The 17,805-nt window shown below is 44.3% G+C and overlaps 1 protein-coding gene across 1 annotated transcript in view; it reads right to left on the bottom strand.

Annotated features, from left to right (window-relative positions):
* Nucleotides 1-8,779: 8,779 nt before the first annotated feature.
* Nucleotides 8,780-17,805, bottom strand: part of LANCL2 (LanC like glutathione S-transferase 2) — a 56,373-nt gene continuing 47,347 nt past the window's right edge. Inside the window, exons 8-9 of the mRNA XM_048839093.2 lie at nt 14,358-14,430; nt 8,780-10,541 (exon numbers count right to left, since the gene is read on the bottom strand). Of these exons, the coding sequence (XP_048695050.1) occupies nt 10,426-10,541; nt 14,358-14,430 (189 nt within the window). The 3' untranslated portion in view covers nt 8,780-10,425. The remainder of the gene's footprint in view (nt 10,542-14,357; nt 14,431-17,805) is intronic.

Genomic DNA, 17,805 nt, shown 5'->3' with positions numbered 1-17,805 from the left:
GAGAAATGGAGGAGCCATAGAATACTTATGGGTTGGGCAAGGCAGCACCGAAACCCCAGTGTGACTGTAACCTGCAGTGGGATTTACAAAAACTGCTTAATGTGGTCATTGAAATCAATGGGAATTAAGCACCTAACTGGATTAGCAGACTGTTTGCATCTTTAGGAGCGTCAGTACCTTTGAAAAATGCGTCCCTTACATGTGTAGCTTGGCACGGGGTGGGGTGGGGTGGGACCATACATGTGCTTATAGTCTAACAAACAGCTGAAGAGTGTAAACAGCAATGACAAAGTAGACTTGATCAGGGAATAACTAGAAATAGCAGGCTGAAAATTAAATTTTAGATTGAAAAGAAGAGGGATCTAGCCTTCCCTAAGGAAAGCAAAAGTGATAGAAATGAGGCAAACCTACGGCACTCCTTCCCAGTCAGCTACCCCGCCTAAACACATTTGTCAAACTTACATTTTTCTACCAAGCAAGGCCTCTGCCTTCAGCCACCCAACCGATGGTGCAGCTACATCAGAGCTCGGAGATGTGCTCCCCAGCTAGGAGTGGCAATTTGGGTGGGCAACGACAGACTGTGCTAGCTCATCACGTGAGTGGGGGGCAGATGCTAAGGGCTGGAGTTGGCGGGGGCAGGACCAAGGGAAGCGCAGGACACGGGTGAAGCAACAGAACTGGGGAGCAGAGCCTGAAGCTGGGGTTCAGGGCAGGACTGGGGCCCAGTTGGAGCTGGGACCCTGCGGTGGGGGGGGCACCAACCCTTACCACTCAGCAGGCACCAGATGACAAGGCTCAATGGGCACACAGGCTGGGGAACCCTGACAGGGCTCGTGAGCTGCCTGGCCTGCCCAACCCTCTCTTGGTGTCCATCTGCCCAGCGGGCTGTGACCCGCTCTGTCCATCCTGCACCGCATGCTGTTGCCCAGGTCGTGGAGTGGGGGGTCTGGGTGGGGTGAGCCTGGGGCCAGAGTAGGGCTAGGCACCTAGGCATATGACTGGGCAACACTACCCCCCACACCGCCCCCCCAAGAGTTGGGTAGGTCTAGGTGCAAGGTGAGTGCTGCCCAGCTTGACATAGTTGAGCTAGCATGTAAATATAGCAGTGTGAGCATGAATGCATGGCTAGCAGCCAGGGCGAGCCACCCAAGTCTGTAGTCCGGCATATAGCCTGTCCTATCACAGCCATACTGCTATTTTTAGGCAGTAGGTGCGCAGTCCTATCACCTGTAGGTCTACCCAAGCTGAGCGGCCCACCAGCTGTGCTGTGCCCTGTTACCCCACAATCCAGCTCAGCTAATGCGCCAAGTGACGCAATAGTGGCTCAGGTCCCAAGAGCTTATCACATTCTGAGGGCGCAAGGCAGATTCCTTCACCACAGCAAGAATGGCAGGGCTGGGGCTGACAAGCCCAAACTGGGTTATGGGAGTGGGTGAGCACACAGCCAACGTGTGGTACCTGCCTCATGAGAAAGCCTTGGCTCTCTGGTTCCTCTCCTCTAGTCCTGGATTTGAAACATTCAGCTGGGGGAGTCAGTGCCAGGAAGGAGAGGGCTTTGGGAAGGCAGCGATGGGAATCTGAAGTTTGGGTGTGAGGCCAACTTGGGGAGCGGCAGAATTTGACAAGAGGTTGTGAGGGAAATTAGAACTTGGGGGGGGGTGTGCAGGGGGTTATTCGAGGTGGGTAACAATGGGTGTGACAGAGCTAAAGCCTGTAGAGGTGGGGAACCAAGCCACCCCCTTTTTGTTGGTCATGCACAGCCCACCCCCCCCCCTTTTTTTTTAATGCGGCAGCCTTACCAGATCTCATAGCTACTGACTAGTCAGGCACAAAGGCATCTTTAAGAATGGCAGCTCAGCGGTATTGACCACATTTGGCTACAGTTCAGCTGATGGAGGGGTGTGTGTGTGTGTATTTTCTATAGATAGATAGATATTAAAAGCATATGTGTGCAAATGAAAGGGGGGGGAATGATGACAGGCGCAACGTCCCCTACTAGCCACTGGTGGCAGCACTGTCAGGGGTTTTTTTTAGCCAAAGGACACCTTGGGCATCTCTGTCCAGCCTCTCTGCTCTTTGTAAAACATGCTTATTTGGAAGATTAAAATGTCTTCATAGTTGGGCTCAAGACAAGTGCTACTCAAGACTACAAATCCCCAGGGTCACCCCACTGAGGTGGAAATAGCCCCCTCTGGCTTTAAAGGCTTCACCCAGTCATTTTTTTTTTTTATCCTGTGACCTTTGACTGAGCCACGCTACGCCTTCATGTTCTAGCTGCAAACCCGGGAGGCAAATGACATATGTAGGAATCGTCAGAAAACCAGTAGGGAACAGCTTGTCAAAGGCACTGTAAGCTTTGAACTGCATAAAAACTCTTGCTCCTGTTTTGGACAGAAAATCCATTTCAACCCCTTAGCCCCGCCGTCTCCTACTTCCCCACATTCTATGACTGGAAGGAAAGAAGCTTTGGGCTCACTGAAGCACAAAAGCAATCACCATAAGGCATGTTCATCGTTAATGGTCCTGACTTCTCATTACAAGCAGGAACATCTGATGCCTTGGCCTCGTTTCTTCTCTTTGGGTCTCAGAGTTTGGTAGTTGAATTGGGGGGGACCGGAGGGGAAGGGGTGACCTAACTGCAGTTCACCAGTATGAATGACCTTGATTCTAGCACCAAGGTAATAAACTTGTGTAACCCTAACATTCCCCACTGTGATCAGAGACAGTAGGTAAGGTTCTATGTGTGTGGCTGAGTGTAAAGTGATATGTAAGTGTGCTATTCTGCTGTAGCCTACAGGCACTGTTTGCCAAACTGGACTGGTATGTCGTCTCGACAACTAGAGAAGAGAAAGTTCTTTAATCACACTTTTCAGAGTAACAGCCCTGTTAGTCTGTATTCGCAAAAAGAAAAGGAGTACTTGTGGCACCTTAGGAGACTAACCAATTTATTTGTAGCTCATGAAAGCTCATGCTCAAATAAATTGGTTAGTCTCTAAGGTGCCACAAGTACTCCTTTTCTTTCCTTAATCACACTATGCATCTGGGACAAACTTTCTTGGGCCTGTGTTGGGTTCCTACTCCCTCTTTGTCCTCACCCCTTCACATCCCCAACTGGGCCCTGTGGCTCTCTACCACCCCGCGCTCCCCCCCCCCTTCTGTTGCTCTTTGGTCCACACCACACTTTCATAACCTGGAGCAGGGCCACTAACCATCCCAGTGAAGTACACTCCTTATCTTAATGTCCCCAAACACTATGGCCAGGCCTTATGCAGCAGAAGAGGTGAATAGGCTTTGGAGCACATTGTGCGAGCTCATTCCATATGCTGCTTGCACACTAAGCCCATCATCTTCAGGGCACCATAATAGGAGAAATAGTTTTAGTCCTTGTTGCAATAACCTTCCCCTTCCCCTCTCACAGGTAGACTGCAGTTTAGGAGGTCAGCAAGAATGTGTGTGCGCACACACATACTGAACACCCCCCCACACACACACACAAAGTTGGAAGGAGGGGGAAATGGGTGCAAGAGCTAAGCACTCTTCCAGCGCTAAGCGAAAATAAAAATGGTGCTTCTGTCACACCTTCTATCCGAAGTTCTCAAAGCTCCTTGCATGTTAATTAGGAAAGCTATGGAGAGGGTAGTCAAGTTCATCAGAGATGGGAGCTTTATAATGTTTTGCTTTGTTTTCTGCTTGTGCTGACCAGCATCTTCGCGCTTGAATGCGCAGTTAACATACCTTGGCCAAGGAGGAGAAGAGGAAAGCCCTTTCAGGGCCCTGCTGCTAATGGGATTGTGAGTGCCAGCTGGCAGGAATGCCCCTATGACTACCAATGAGACTTGCCTGAGCTCACCCTTCCCTCACTTCCCTCCTCTGAACTATGATCTCCAACTTTTAGGATTGATTTCAATTGAATTATTGCTAATTCACATCAGTGCGAGTGAAAGGAGAATCAGAACAGGTGTTCATCTGGCTCCTGCTTTAGGAAGGGGAGGCAGGAGTTTCTTGCCAAGGTCAAAGGAAAAGAACCCTGTCCTCAATTGCTTTGTATAGTCCGTTTACCACCTACCGGGATATATGTTACACCCCCCCTCATATTTTTATTATATATCGCGTGCACAGTACACTGAGCCCTTGAAGACATCATCTTCTTACCTGGCAGGATGATACTGATCTTACACACACTTGCCTTTTTGTGCCTTACACACTTGATCTTACACACACTCTCCCATCCGCTCTACCCCAAAGTCTAGAACAGGCATGGCCAAATTTAACCGTGGTGTAACTCCATTGACTTCAGTCATCTTTTATCAGGGCTCCATTTGTCCTGTTAAGAAGTAGATCTAACATTACTTACTTATTCTTCTAATTAAAATTCCTATTTAAGTGCATGACAGGGAAAAGACAGTGACAGCCATGCCTGTTCTCTTTGGGATTCCCCCAGTAGCAGGCTCACCACCTCTACCATTTCATTATCACTTGAGGAACAAACAGTGCAGGGACAGGTGAATTTTCAAGCCCCACTGCTTGTTATGCTAGTGTGGAAAAACTTTGGAGGTGGAACTATATATTGTTCAGAAAGCAAATAAAAAAATATGAAACACAAAAAAAACCTTGTGGTGGTGTTTTAACTAGAACCTCCTTTACAGAGCATGGACTGCTGGGGTGGGGGCTGGCAAAAGAGCTTTAAAACTTGTTTGCTAGTCTCGTCCTTGCAAACAAACAGTCTATAAACTAAGGGCTGGTCTTCACTGCAAACTTACACTGGCATAGCAACTGCTCTCAAAGATGTGAAAAATCCACACCCCAAAAGACATAGCTATACTGCTCTACCTGCTGGTGTAGACAGTGCTGCCCTGCCTCCTGCCTCTCGGGGAGGTTGATTTCTTACACTGACAGGAGAACCCCTCCTGCTGTAGCATTTCAAGTGTAGACGAGCCCAAATGGGTCCATTTTCAAAACACTATATATGGATTTAACTTTGTGATTCCAGTTATAAACAATGGAATTTGTGCAGCTGAAACTCCACATAATACACTGAAAAACTATCAGTAGGCTTAGTAGTTATTTCTAGTCAGGGCTTCAGCTACAGTGGGAAAAAAGACCATGCATAGTCGACCTGTGGATCTTCACACAGCACACAGTCAACTTGTGGAACTCCTTGGCAGAGGATGTTGTGAAGGCCAAGACTATAACAAGGTTCAAAAAAGAACTAGATAAGTTCATGGAGGATAGATCCATCACTGGCTATTAGCCAGGATGGTGTCCCTAGCGTCTGTTTGCCAAAGGCTGGGAGTGGGCCACAGGAAATGGATCACTTGATGATTACCTGTTCTGTTCATTCCCTCTTGGGCACCTGGCATTGTCCTCTGTCGGAAGACAGGATACTGGACGAGATGGACCTTTGGTCTGATTCAGTATGGCCGTTCTTATTTTGTGAGGCTTACGTTGGAGTATTTGTATACTGGCAGGGAACATACGCTGCCCTTGATCCAAGCATGCAACTCTTATTGATTCCAACAAGAGTTTTTCACACCGCCTGAAGGTAGTATATGGAATACAATAATACCTGGCTCTTACATAGCTAGCGCTTTTCACCAGTAAGCCTCAAAGCATTTTATAAAGGAACTAAGTATCATCAGGGCCCTTGAGAACAGTTCTTTGGCTATGGCAGTTATTGTTCCACCCACATAAGCATGATTTTATACCCTAGCCTCAAATCAGGCTATGGTGAAAGGTATTTCGGATTAGAGAGTTTTGTTAAAAAAACAACAATGTGATTTTTACAATTAATCTTTCCCTGAAGAATCTATAGATTTGACATACAGAACGAGGAGATATGGAAAGTAGGTTAAGGCAAAAGTGCTCTGGGATGATTTACAGTCGATAAAGGTTTATACTGCTTAGGACTCTAAACAGACTCAGCAATGCTGAGATCTCCCATGTCATTATAGGGCAGGTTATGAAAGTCAGTCACAGCCTTATCACTCTTGGGGAGTTCCTATTCCATTCAATACAATTACAACCCCCTGGAGCAATTCAGCTAACTGATTAGCTGGTATGGATAGTAAACCACTCCCATAGACTGAACAGCGTGTGCGTGCAGGAGAGAGGTTTTTACAAGTTAAACACCAGACTAATGGGCTTTTACTACCACCGACGAACAAAACAACTAGCCCTTCCTCCCGCCCTGTCTACACAATGACCTTCTCGGATTTTAACATCACTGCTGCTCCTTTGCAACAAATGGATCATTAAATGTGGACAAAGCAAACTAAATAATGTAAAGACATTTTAAAGTTTTAGCTCCACGTGGTTTCTGGAAACACAAGTCTAGAATTTGCTGTTTAAAAAAAAAAAGCACCCCTACGCACCATATGCCCCTTCCTATTGGCCCACTGCATTCCCTGGAGCTCGCATGAACGATGACAAGGGTCCATGATAAACGACTTGGGGGGGCAGAAGAGGCAAGCCCAGCATTCAGTAGTGTGTTTCCTACTTTACCCAGCATGTTGCCAGTTTAGCTAGTGTGCAAGAAGCCAAGGCCGCAAAACATGCTGTTGACTTCACTCAGCAGCATCGGGCCAACCAAGCCACAGGCTGGCTGCTCTCTTGTTCGTTTTTTGACTAGTGAATTGGAGGTTTGGCAATCAGTTGGTATTAAACAGCTCTAAAGTGTATTTTTTAAACTATCCAGTGACTATTTTGTTATACAGTAACTCCTCACTTAACGTTGTAGTTATGTTCCTGAAAAATGCATCTTTAAGCTAAACAATGTTCAACGAATCCAATTTTCCCATAAGGACATCTTTGGGGGGGCAGACAAAAGGCATTATATACTGTACAGTACTGTACTGTCCTGTAGTTGGGAAGTGCTCCTGTCTTACCCCTCACAGGCACAGCCCGCTGCAGGCAAGGACGCTAGGAAGCGCCTTCGCAGCGGCAGTGGCAGCTTACCCAGAGAAGAACGGTCGCCGACTTTGCTGGGGGATGCTCCAGGCCCGCCTCTTCCTGTCCCTGCTCCACTCCAGGCCCACCTCTTCCCACCCCTACTCCACCTCCTCTCCGGAGCATGTCACATCGCCGCTCCTTCCTCCCTCTCCCCCAGCATCGCCAAACAGCTGTTTGGCAGCGGGGGAAGAGGCGGAGAAGAGGAACTTGTGCAGTGCTCCCTGGTAAAGTTGCTGCTCTTCCACAAAATCTTACAAGCAGTGGACAGAGCGGGCAGCCAAATGACGTTTTTCGGGAGCATTCCACAACTTTAAACGAGCCTGTTCCCTAATTGAGCAGCGTCGTTTTAACTTTGAAACAACGTTAAGTGAGGAGTTACTGTAATGCACATTAGGCTCCATCCAGCCAAAGTTATCTCCCGGAACTGCCAAACCGTACATAGTAGCCAATGAGGCTTACAATCAAAGTGAAAATCCCTTGTGGAACACCTCATTATCTGTTCCACGCCACCCTCGTCTGAGGACGACGTTTGCTCCGCCGTCATAATGGGCGTGAGATGAAAGAACTAAGCAGCACGACCCACAAGAGGTGCCGGGCTCGTCAGGCAGCTTTGCATCCCGCATCCGCAGACCTGTTTGCTGTGATTATTCTGATGGGCTTCCATTTCCATATTGGACATGGCCTCCAGTGGTACACTTTGCAGACACTATCCCTTCCTCTGCTCTCCGATCTCCTCACTGCCCCCTCTTCCCCTTCTCTCCTCTACGCTCACACTTATGCCCTTCTGCCTCTTCCCTTCCATTCTTTACTCACTCTGCCGCCTGCCTGGATCCCTGTTGTGCCCAAAATCCTTCCTCACGTTCTTCCTCTCTACCCATACAGCCAGCCAGCCAGCCGCATGAGCCTCCTGACACTTACAAAAAAAACTGAATCGGGGGCATAATCCCCCCAATGATTCGGCAACAGATGGCGTAATCGGCCATACTGGTCACTGTTCTGACATTTGCACAGGATGGAAAGCCAGTGTTTTTCAGTTGTGAAGATAGTCCTAGGATCTTATTGTGGGGTGCACTGATCGTTCGTATTTATATCAACATATGCCCGGAAGGCCAGTCGAGTCTTGACAAGATCACAATTACACCACGCTGATATTAAATGTGAACTAAATTATTGTTAGCAAGAAAAGTGGAGGGTGGAGAGAGGCTGGAGGAGAGAGAGAAAAGATGATGACAAATCTGCAGCACCTTCTCTTTTGAAGGATTTCAATGCTCTCTTTAAACTAGGGGCCCCCAGTTTGTCCTCAGTGCTGAATTACCCCTGGGCTCACAAGGCCAGAATTGGGCTCCATGTTAGCCCTAGGGAGGGCTGTGCACATTGCATAGCAACACTGCAGGATAGCTTTGGGAAAGAAGTAGAGAAATAAACCTTGTATCCAAATGAAACTGTGGGAGTGTGGGGAGGTACTGCTTAAAGCAGGCAATCTGGGGTTATGCAAGTTGGGATTTGGCTGATATACTTTAACTGCAGAAATCTTAATAAAACATAAAGGAACCTTCACTTCCAATAAGCCCCTTTTTGCAGATGAAGACACTTATGTAATAAACATTGTAAAACACTAGAGTGTAGAACATCCAGTTTAGTTCTATTCCTCGGGAATCCTGATGCAACACCACTTCCCTCTGAATGAAACAGAAAAATATTATTAGGTAACAGATTCTCAACGGTACATGCAGCTGCACTGTCTTCAGTGGGCCTATGCTGATTCATATCTGCTGAAGAGCTGGTCCCATAAGACTGTTTGTCCTTTTATTGAAACTACTGGAGAGGGAAGTTGCTCAACACAAATCTGCATTTTATTTTATTTTTTGCATAACAAGTTTCAACCGCAGGTCACTGTGATAGTTTAACTTTTGTTTATTAATGCTTTTGTACCTCCCCAACTGGCTAACATTTACAGCTCCTATTATACGGGATGGGTTATCAGGCTTGCTGAAATTCAGAAAAATGAGAGGAAATGAGTTGCTCTCCTCTCATTTCAGAAGTGGTGCGCCTTCCTAATTACCAATAACCAGACACTTCTATTCTTCCAGCCCTGCTCTCCCCACGTTTACTTATATGTTGTAAACTGTATGCTCTTCAGATTCCTTCAGAGGATGTGCTTGTTATAACCAAAGAGCACTAGCAGGAAAAGTGTAACTGCTGTCACAGTTTCACACTTTGCTATCGCATGAAACGTTGAGAAATGCTGGTATGAGTAACACACTCATGGTGTCTACTGGTATGTGTTTAAGGAACTAAGAAATACTTTGCTTTTGTTACTGCTGTAGGAAGGGGACTCCAAGCAGCTCTGTAGGGCAGGAAGACCTATAGTCTCAAAAATTATTAATTATTTTGAATGCCTCAATTTTCAGGGCCCAACTGAAAACATCTTAAAGGGGCTTCTCTTTCTGAAAGTGCTGAGTCCCTGTGTCTGACAAATCAGGTCCCTTTAAGCCTTCTCAAACTGAAAACTGAGCCACCACACATCACTTCTGAAAATTTAGGCCAGTTTCTTTAAACATAACTTCTAGAGCAGTGGTGGGCAACCTGCGGCCCATCAGGGTAATCTGACTGGGGGCCGTAACACATTTTGCCAACTTTGACCGTCCGCAGGCATGGACCCCCACAGCTCCCAGTGGCCGTGGTTCACCATTCTCGGTCGATGCGAGCTGAGGGAAGCAGCGGGCTGCAGGGATATAGTGACTGGTGCTTCCTGCAGCTCCCATTGGCCGGGAACAGTGAACTGCAGCCACTGGGAGCTCCGGGGGCCTGTGCCTGCAGATGGTCACCATCAGCAAAATGTTTCGTGGCCTGCAATCAGATTACCCTGATACGCTAATGGGCCACAGGTTGCCCACCACTGTTCTAGAGGATGGGGAGAAAAATGTTTCTTATGAAGAAACAGAGAAGTACAGCACAGAAAAGCTTTATGTTTTGTTTGAAAATTATGAGCTCATTTAAGATATAACTATGTATTAACCTGGTCACTATACTATACCGGACTCTCTCATTTGTCAGGTCAAGTGGAACCTTATCCATAGTCACACTGCAGAAATAGCGATGCTCTTGCTGTTTCTCATGCACAAAAGCTACAAGACTGGGACTCACACAAGAAAACAGCTTTTGGCTTACAACAAAATACTCACATCTATGGACAACACCAAGAAACATGCAAACACTTGATGAAAGACCTGAAGAGAACAACTGCAAAAAAAGAGTTCAAAACTTAATCTCTCTTTTCCCACCACCGAAGGCATCACTTAAATAAAACCTGGGCATGGCTTCTGATTCATGCTTTAATGACTTGTGGTCCTTTGGAGAAAGAGGTGTGAAGAGGGATTTCCTTGTCCCTTGTTTAGGCTTTAAAGTTGGTTCGGTATCAGAGGCACTAGACAGTCTTGTCAGTCTTGACATCGAGTTTCCATTGCAACAGACCTCTTAGCTGTCCTGTTCCACTTTGTTTTCTCTCCTCTGAGGTCCAAGTTCAAATGCTGGAAACTGGGAAGTCTCTGGTACCAATATGTCCGATAGGAAATGAATAGCTCCCGCCATGCCTGAAACATACAAACTGATTTCTTATTACAATAGCTTAAGAATTTAAAAAGTCAGTCAGTCAGAGTTCAAATCAGATATATCAGAACCCATTTTAAAACCTCCATCCAGCAGTCTGCTCTGAGCGGGGGGAATCCTTATGTCCACATGGAGACCCAAAGCCACTGGCATTTTGCAAGGGTGCAAGTTTTCACCTTTATGGATCCAATTGCAGGACTGAGGCCTTAAATTATGCATACTATAGGGCACTCTGAATCTGCAGAGTCTTGCACATTTTGGACACCACCTCAACCTATAACAATAATCAAAGAGCCTATTCTCCTAATTTAGATTGTGTCTGTGATACTGCACCTCATATTCTTCATGGTGCTATTCTACGATTGTATCATAATGATGTATTTTATGCAAGATGGGACTTGTAAGGTGTCATTGGAAAAATTATGATTTGCTGAGTATGATTATCCTATTTGTATGCATGTATCATTTTTGTATCTGAAGTTATAAATATTGACTATGTATCTGTGCTTCAAATATAGTTACATCTGGGTAATGCCCACTAGACAAGATGCTTCCAGTCTAGATAGCTGGTTGGGAGGCATATTCAGGGCAATGAGCCATTAGGGAAAACAACAGGCCCTAGGAAAAGCTTCTCTCTCACCTGGTAAGCCTTCCTGAGAACACAGCCTGTAAGTAATGGCTGCTATGACTCTGCAAGAACATGTGACCAGGCCACATGATTCTGGACTCTATCTTGGGATGTCAGTATTTCTCCACAAACCGGTCCGGGAACCAAGTTTTAAAACAAAGGGTTCCTGCCATATGCAAAAGCTATATAAGGCAGGGAGTGACCTCATCTGTGTTTCTTCCCTCCCCACACAAGAAGTTTCCTGGAAACACCCGAAGAAAAAGACTGAACTCGGGGAAGTGCTGGACCCAGGCGAAAGGGATTTCTAGCCTGTGTATGAAGACTTGAGAATTCCAAGCTGTGAAGCTAATGCAGCTTATGCCTTAAGAATCTACAAGTCTTCCTGTACCATCAGTTAAGGTGAGAATCTGCTATCCATATCCAATCTGTCTAGTATATTAAGCTTAAGTTGCATTTTTATTTGCTAGGTAATCTGCTTTGATCTATTTGCTATCACTTACAATCACTTAAAATCTATCCTTTTGTAGTTAATAAATTCATTTTATGTTTTAATCTAAACAGTGAGTTTGGAGTGAAGTGTGTGGATACCTTAGCACAGAGGGGCTCTTGCATATTCCTCTCCACATTGTGTGTGTGTAGGGTAGGTGGAACACTATGAGCTTGCGCTGTACAGTTCCATGTGCAGCGCGAGACGGTATAATTTTGGGTTTATGCCCCAGAGGGGGTGTGTGCCTGGGGAGTTGAGAGTTACGCTGGCTTTAGCCTTTCTACTGCTGGTACATGCAGTGGCTAGTCAGAAAGTCTGCATGCAACTGCAGCTGGGTGTGTCCCTACCTATGTGTATGCTGGTGAAAGTGTAAGACCGGGAGCGTGTGTGCAGCTTGTCACAGCAGCATAATGTGATAGGCTGGTAGGTCAGAGGGCTCAGCGGTACCCCAGTTCCAGGTGGCACCCCCAGGGGAACCTGTCACAGTGTCTCCAAAGGGGAAATTCTTGATTAAAATTTAAAAAATTAAAAAAAGTCACTCTTCTTTTCTGAAGCCTTGTTTATCGTAATGTCACCAATTCCGTGCCACTGGATAAGCAAAGTATTAATATATTTATTGTTATCAGGAAGGTAGTGCCCAGAGGCCCTAATCAACCTCACAGCCCAATTGTGCAAGGTGCCACACATATACAGGATATTAATATAAGTAAAATTTGGATTCCATGAATGATAAAAGAATCTCAGCATTTTAGAGTGACTACCACTATTCTACAAAGACATGTGCAATGTTTTCTAAGTGGAGTTCTGCCATTATTGATGTATGGTATGTAATCTTGGTAATGTTACAGCTTAACCACTTCTTAAAACAATTTTTAAATGACCACCGTAAAAACAAAACAAAACAAATTCTGAATTCAAACCTGTTGCATTTCGATTTTTTTAAACTTGAAACTGTTTCTTTACCTTTTCCAGAAAAGAATGATACGTTAGAGGCTGCTGCAGAGTTCTAACAAGGAAGGAGCTCAAAGGATGTAAGAGGTAAGTCGCTCAAAGTGTGCTACAATGGATCAGAAAGCCTATGGCTGTCAGAGGAGTTTATACATATGGAGTATATGCTTATTTATTGTCATAGCATCAGCCTATATAATCTTCAGTTACTGTACGGTAGGTCTTTATTGAAGTATCTCCTAATGTGGAACATAATCTATGATTCAATCTGAATGCCCAACATGAAATATAATGGGCATGTAGGTATTAGACAATTTTTAAAAAACCACCCCCAAAAATTCTATAGCTTTTCTCCCCGTTCCCCCCAAGAAAGAATCAGTCAGCATCTCCACACACGGTTCCAACATCTAACACTAACCACCCAGTTCCAGGCCCCAGCAGAACTTCAGCATATGCTTAAAGACATGCTTAAATGTTCCCCTGAATAGGAAAGTTTTCCTGATTCAGAGTCTCGGATGGTCAATACAAAAATAATATATTAAAAACTCTTCTCTTCCTACTAGGCCCAATTATCACCCTACAATGTGCACATGCAAACTCCTAGTGACTTTAGCAGAAATTGCTCATGTGTGAGAGAGAGAGAGCACGCATGTGCGCACAGGAGGGGCAATTTGACTCAGACTTGAAAAAACTGGGTTAGAGAGAAAAACAAAAAAGAAAAATTGCAAAATTCCTTCAAATTGTAACAATTTTTTTGTAGCTGTGGGTCACATTAACCTCTAGACAGCCCTGAGTGGCTTTCTTTCTGCATCACGTTTTCAGTGAGTTTCTAAGCTTCTATTCTACAAATAACTCCAAGGGTGACTTTGCTTCCACCACATATAGACACAGTCACGATTACTGCAGAAAGCAGCAGTTAATTCAGGGCACCATATCAGAAATACAAACACTATAATCATATTCTTTACCCCAACTGCATTTGGAAGAGGTGCATGCAACTGCTGCTCACACAAAAGCCCTTAGCTTGCATTACTATTCTAAAATACATCCCATTAAATCCTCTGTAATTCCCCATACTTGTGATAGGTGGTGCATTAGGCTCACTTTCAAAGGCAAAGATTTTTAAGGGCGAAGATTATTGTTCTGAGTTTACAGAAGATAAGGGATTTACACGAGAGTGTCAGAAAAATATAATCTCTACTTTTTTACTTGTTTGTTCTAGATATATTTAAGTGACACCAAGAAGACCTTTAATCAAAACACGGCATTTCTTTTCTTTAGCCGTGTGGATGAATTTGGTTAATATTGGTGCTCAAGAAAGGACTAACAGAACTAAGTCTGGCCCTCGGCAAGCCTAACAGACAAGTTTTCTTACATGCCTCTGTCAAAGAAACAAACTACTAATCTGCAACACTGTTACTGTGGTCTGCTGCTCGCTCAATAATTAAGATTTATAGGGTAGTTCTGTGATGCACAACAACTACCCAACTGCCCAGACTCATGCTTGCTTATGACCCAAGAGGGTTCCAAACACAGGAGAGGTTAATGAATAAACTAGTGCCCCATCAAATACCCAGTGACGCCAGTTTTATACTAAAAATTTGTAGAATGTAGCTTTTAAAAGGTTTCTCCCCAATAAAGGAAAACGTCTCAGCTTTTCTGACTCCCAGTCACGTGCCTTACCACAAGATTGTCCTTCTTCCTAATACAACACAGCCTGCAACAACAATACTTTACCTTCAAACAGAGAGTAGGGTCGGTCAGGAATCCTACATCCATGTGCACCGTACTCTAAACACCACTCCGCAAACTGGGAGAGAGGGAAAAAGAAAAAAGGAAAACAGAGTGGCTTAAGTGTATATGTGTACAGCTGCAAGCTTGGACAGCAGCACATAAAGACAACTTTTAATATATAGAAAACGCAATGAGGCTCAAGCAGAGAAACAAACTGGAATCATTATCCAAGATTAAATTGTCCTGCCTCATCCAGGATAGGACTTCAGTTAGCTTTCAGGAAACTGAAAATGCAGATTAACTGAAATCCACTACATAGTGATACAGTTTAATTAGTGGGGCAGATTTTACTTACCCTTTTCACTGAACAACTTGGGGGCGGAAGGAGGAAAGAAAAATGCTGCAAGAATATATCTGTATGTCAATTTCAAGGGCAAGCAGAGGATGCACCATAATGGCACCAATTTCTGCCTCTCCCTGCTAATGTACCCTTGTGGTCATGAGTAATGTCCATTAATCACATTTCTGTGTCCTTACACTGCTCACACTTCAATTTAGAATATTTAATATTCAACTGCTATTACATTACGAACCTTATTTTGTCCACCCTGAGCATTATGGTAAATCGTTATAAATACAGTTGGATCATTAAGGTTGTCAATCTTTTGTTTTCGAGAACTTTCCATTTTCTGCCACAACTGGGCAGAGGGTGCCAATGAAAATTGTATCGTTTTCCCATATGCTTAACAGTAGTTGGTATACTTCGTATAGGGAATGCTACAAGTACTGGGCTAACATTAATTACTTGCAAATTGCATTTGGAACAATTTTAACAGCAACGTCAGTTTAAAAGCTTTTATGGGCCTCTCAGAAGCAATATGTGGATCCTGCCTATTCCCCTGATGTCTCCATGCACTTTGCTTTTCTAAAATGTTTCAGCTCCGAGTCCTCTATTACTGGACCAGTCCTGCAGTGCACCTATCTTTTTAAAAAATTTCCCCTGTAATTTGAACAGGCTTGCAAAGAATAGCTTTTCCTTCACAGCAGAGGTCACCATTGCTCCACTTGTACGAGAGTCTAGCTATAGGATACTTTTTTTGTCATTTGGTTCTACTGCACTCAACGACAACAGTCACGAGACCAGACCAAGAATCAATTAATCAGAAGCAAAAAGAAAGTCTCACCCCTATTCCTCCCACATATTCCTGAAAAATAACTCCTTCATTTAATGAGAGGCGGGTGATGGTTTTAGAAAAGACTAAGTATTAGTACTCATCTCAAATAATTTTTAGACCCATTTCTGCCCTCAGTTATGCAGGTGTGACTCCCACTGAAATCTACAAATTACTCCCCCTGTAATGGAGAGCAGAACTGGACTTTTGTCTGCAAAGTGTTTCTACCGTTAAGGACTTCTCATGGCATCCATGAAAGGTAAAGTATCATTATTATTCCGGGAATGGAAGTAGAGGATAAGTGACTTTCTGAAAGCCTCTGAGGGGAACTGGTATCAGAGCTGGATTATAATTCAAAAGTTCCTAGCTCCAAGTCAGGGGTGGGGGGAGAGAAGGAAGAGGGCGTGGAGAGAGAAAGCCAGGCAGGCATGTTAATCAAGAAAGCATCTTAGGCTGCCATCTACCCAGATGGACTGTTCTAAAGAAATTCCTTTCTGACTTCAAAAGTCCTGTTTGTGTTAAAAATGCTTTTACCTTCACTGAGATTCTGTTTCACGCTGCTAATTAGGTGACTGAAGGGGTGGAGGATCTACCTCTGATCACTACTTAGCCTTTCCATTTTATATTGTTACAATGTTATTAACCAGAAAAAAAATTTCAACAATCTCAGATATACAAGGCCCAGAAGATCAGAGGTACCTACAACCACTAGCAGACAAGTTTATTCAACTAATGGGACAATCTGTTGCAAGCCCAACAAAAAACACATTAAATAACTAACTGTGTTATTGAAAGATTGAAGCATTCAGGCAAGTGATCTCTCTCTGACTCAGTAACCCCCTGCTGTCTTCCAAGTCCCTCTTATTGATGCACGAAATAGCCAACAAGCAACTGTGCAGTTATCAGATTCTTGGGTGGATTCTCTATCTTCAGCCTCATGCTTTCAGTGTGATCAGATACTGTGGTGACAGAAGCCATACAATTATTTAAATAGATGGCTGTAGGTAACCAGTGTGACTGGACATCTTGTTGCACACTGCTGCATACAGGAGAGATTTTACAAACTGTCTTAGCACTTTTGAAAGTCTATCCCTTAAATGTTTAAGACTGCTTCAGATCCTTGGAGACTCCAGGACGCAAAGTGGCTGTAATATATTACCAGACATTACAATCCTTCTGTCCTCCCACAAAGGGCATACGACAAAACTTACGCTGATTAGAAGAGGAGGAGGATGGTCCAGGGGTAAGGGCACTAGCCTGGGAGTGGAAGAACTTGGGTTTGACATCTTGTGTGGCCTTTGGCAAGTCAGTCTCCCTGTGCCTCAGTTCCCCATCTGTAACATGGGATTAATAGCACTTCCTAACTCACAGGTGTGTTGTGAGGATAAAGATAAATTAGAATTCAAAACAGTACAGAAAAGGGCAACAAAAATGATTAAGGGTATGGACCAATTTGCATATGAGGAGAGATTAAAAAGACTGGGACTATTCATCTTAAATCTATAAAATTGTGAATGAGGAAGAGCACTGGTTCTCAATCAGGGGTACATGTACCCCTGGGGGCATGCAGTGGTCTTCCTGGGGGTACATCAATTCATCTAGATGTTTGCCTAGCTTTACAACAGGCAACATAAAAAGCACTAAAGAAGTCAGTAACTAACATTTCATACAGACAATGACTTGTTTATACTGCTCTATATACTATACACTGAAATGCAAGTACAATATAGTCAACTGATTTATTTTATAATTATATCGTAAAAACGAGAAAGTAAGCAATTGTTCAGTAATAGCGTGCTGTGACACTTGTGTTTTTATGTCTCATTTTGTAAGAAAGTAGATTTTAAGTGAGGTGAAGCTTGGAGGTACGTAAGACGAATCAGACTACTGAAAGGGGTACAGTAGTAGTAGTCTGGAAAGGCTGAAGGCCACTGGTGTAGAGAAAGTGAATAAGGAAGCGTTATTTACCCCTTTATGTAACACAAGAACCAGAGGTCACCCAGTGAAATCAACAGGCAGCAGGTTTAAAATAAACATAAGGAAGTTCTTTACACAATGCACAATCAACCTGTGGAATTCATTGCCAGGGGATGTTGTGAAGGCCAAAACTATACCTGGGCTCAAAAAAGAATTAGGTAAGTTCATGGAGGATAGGGTCCACCAATGGCTATTAGCCTAGATGGTCAGGGATGCAACCCCACGCTCTGAGTGTCCCTAAGCCAGTGACTGCCAGAAATTGGGATTGGATGACAGGGGAATGGATCACTCAATAATTGCCC

This window comes from Caretta caretta, chromosome 2, assembly GCF_965140235.1.
Source record: "Caretta caretta isolate rCarCar2 chromosome 2, rCarCar1.hap1, whole genome shotgun sequence".
NCBI classification, from domain to species: domain Eukaryota; kingdom Metazoa; phylum Chordata; order Testudines; family Cheloniidae; genus Caretta; species Caretta caretta.
Note: the sequence above shows the minus strand (reverse complement) of the source record. Positions and strands in the feature narration are given on the sequence as shown.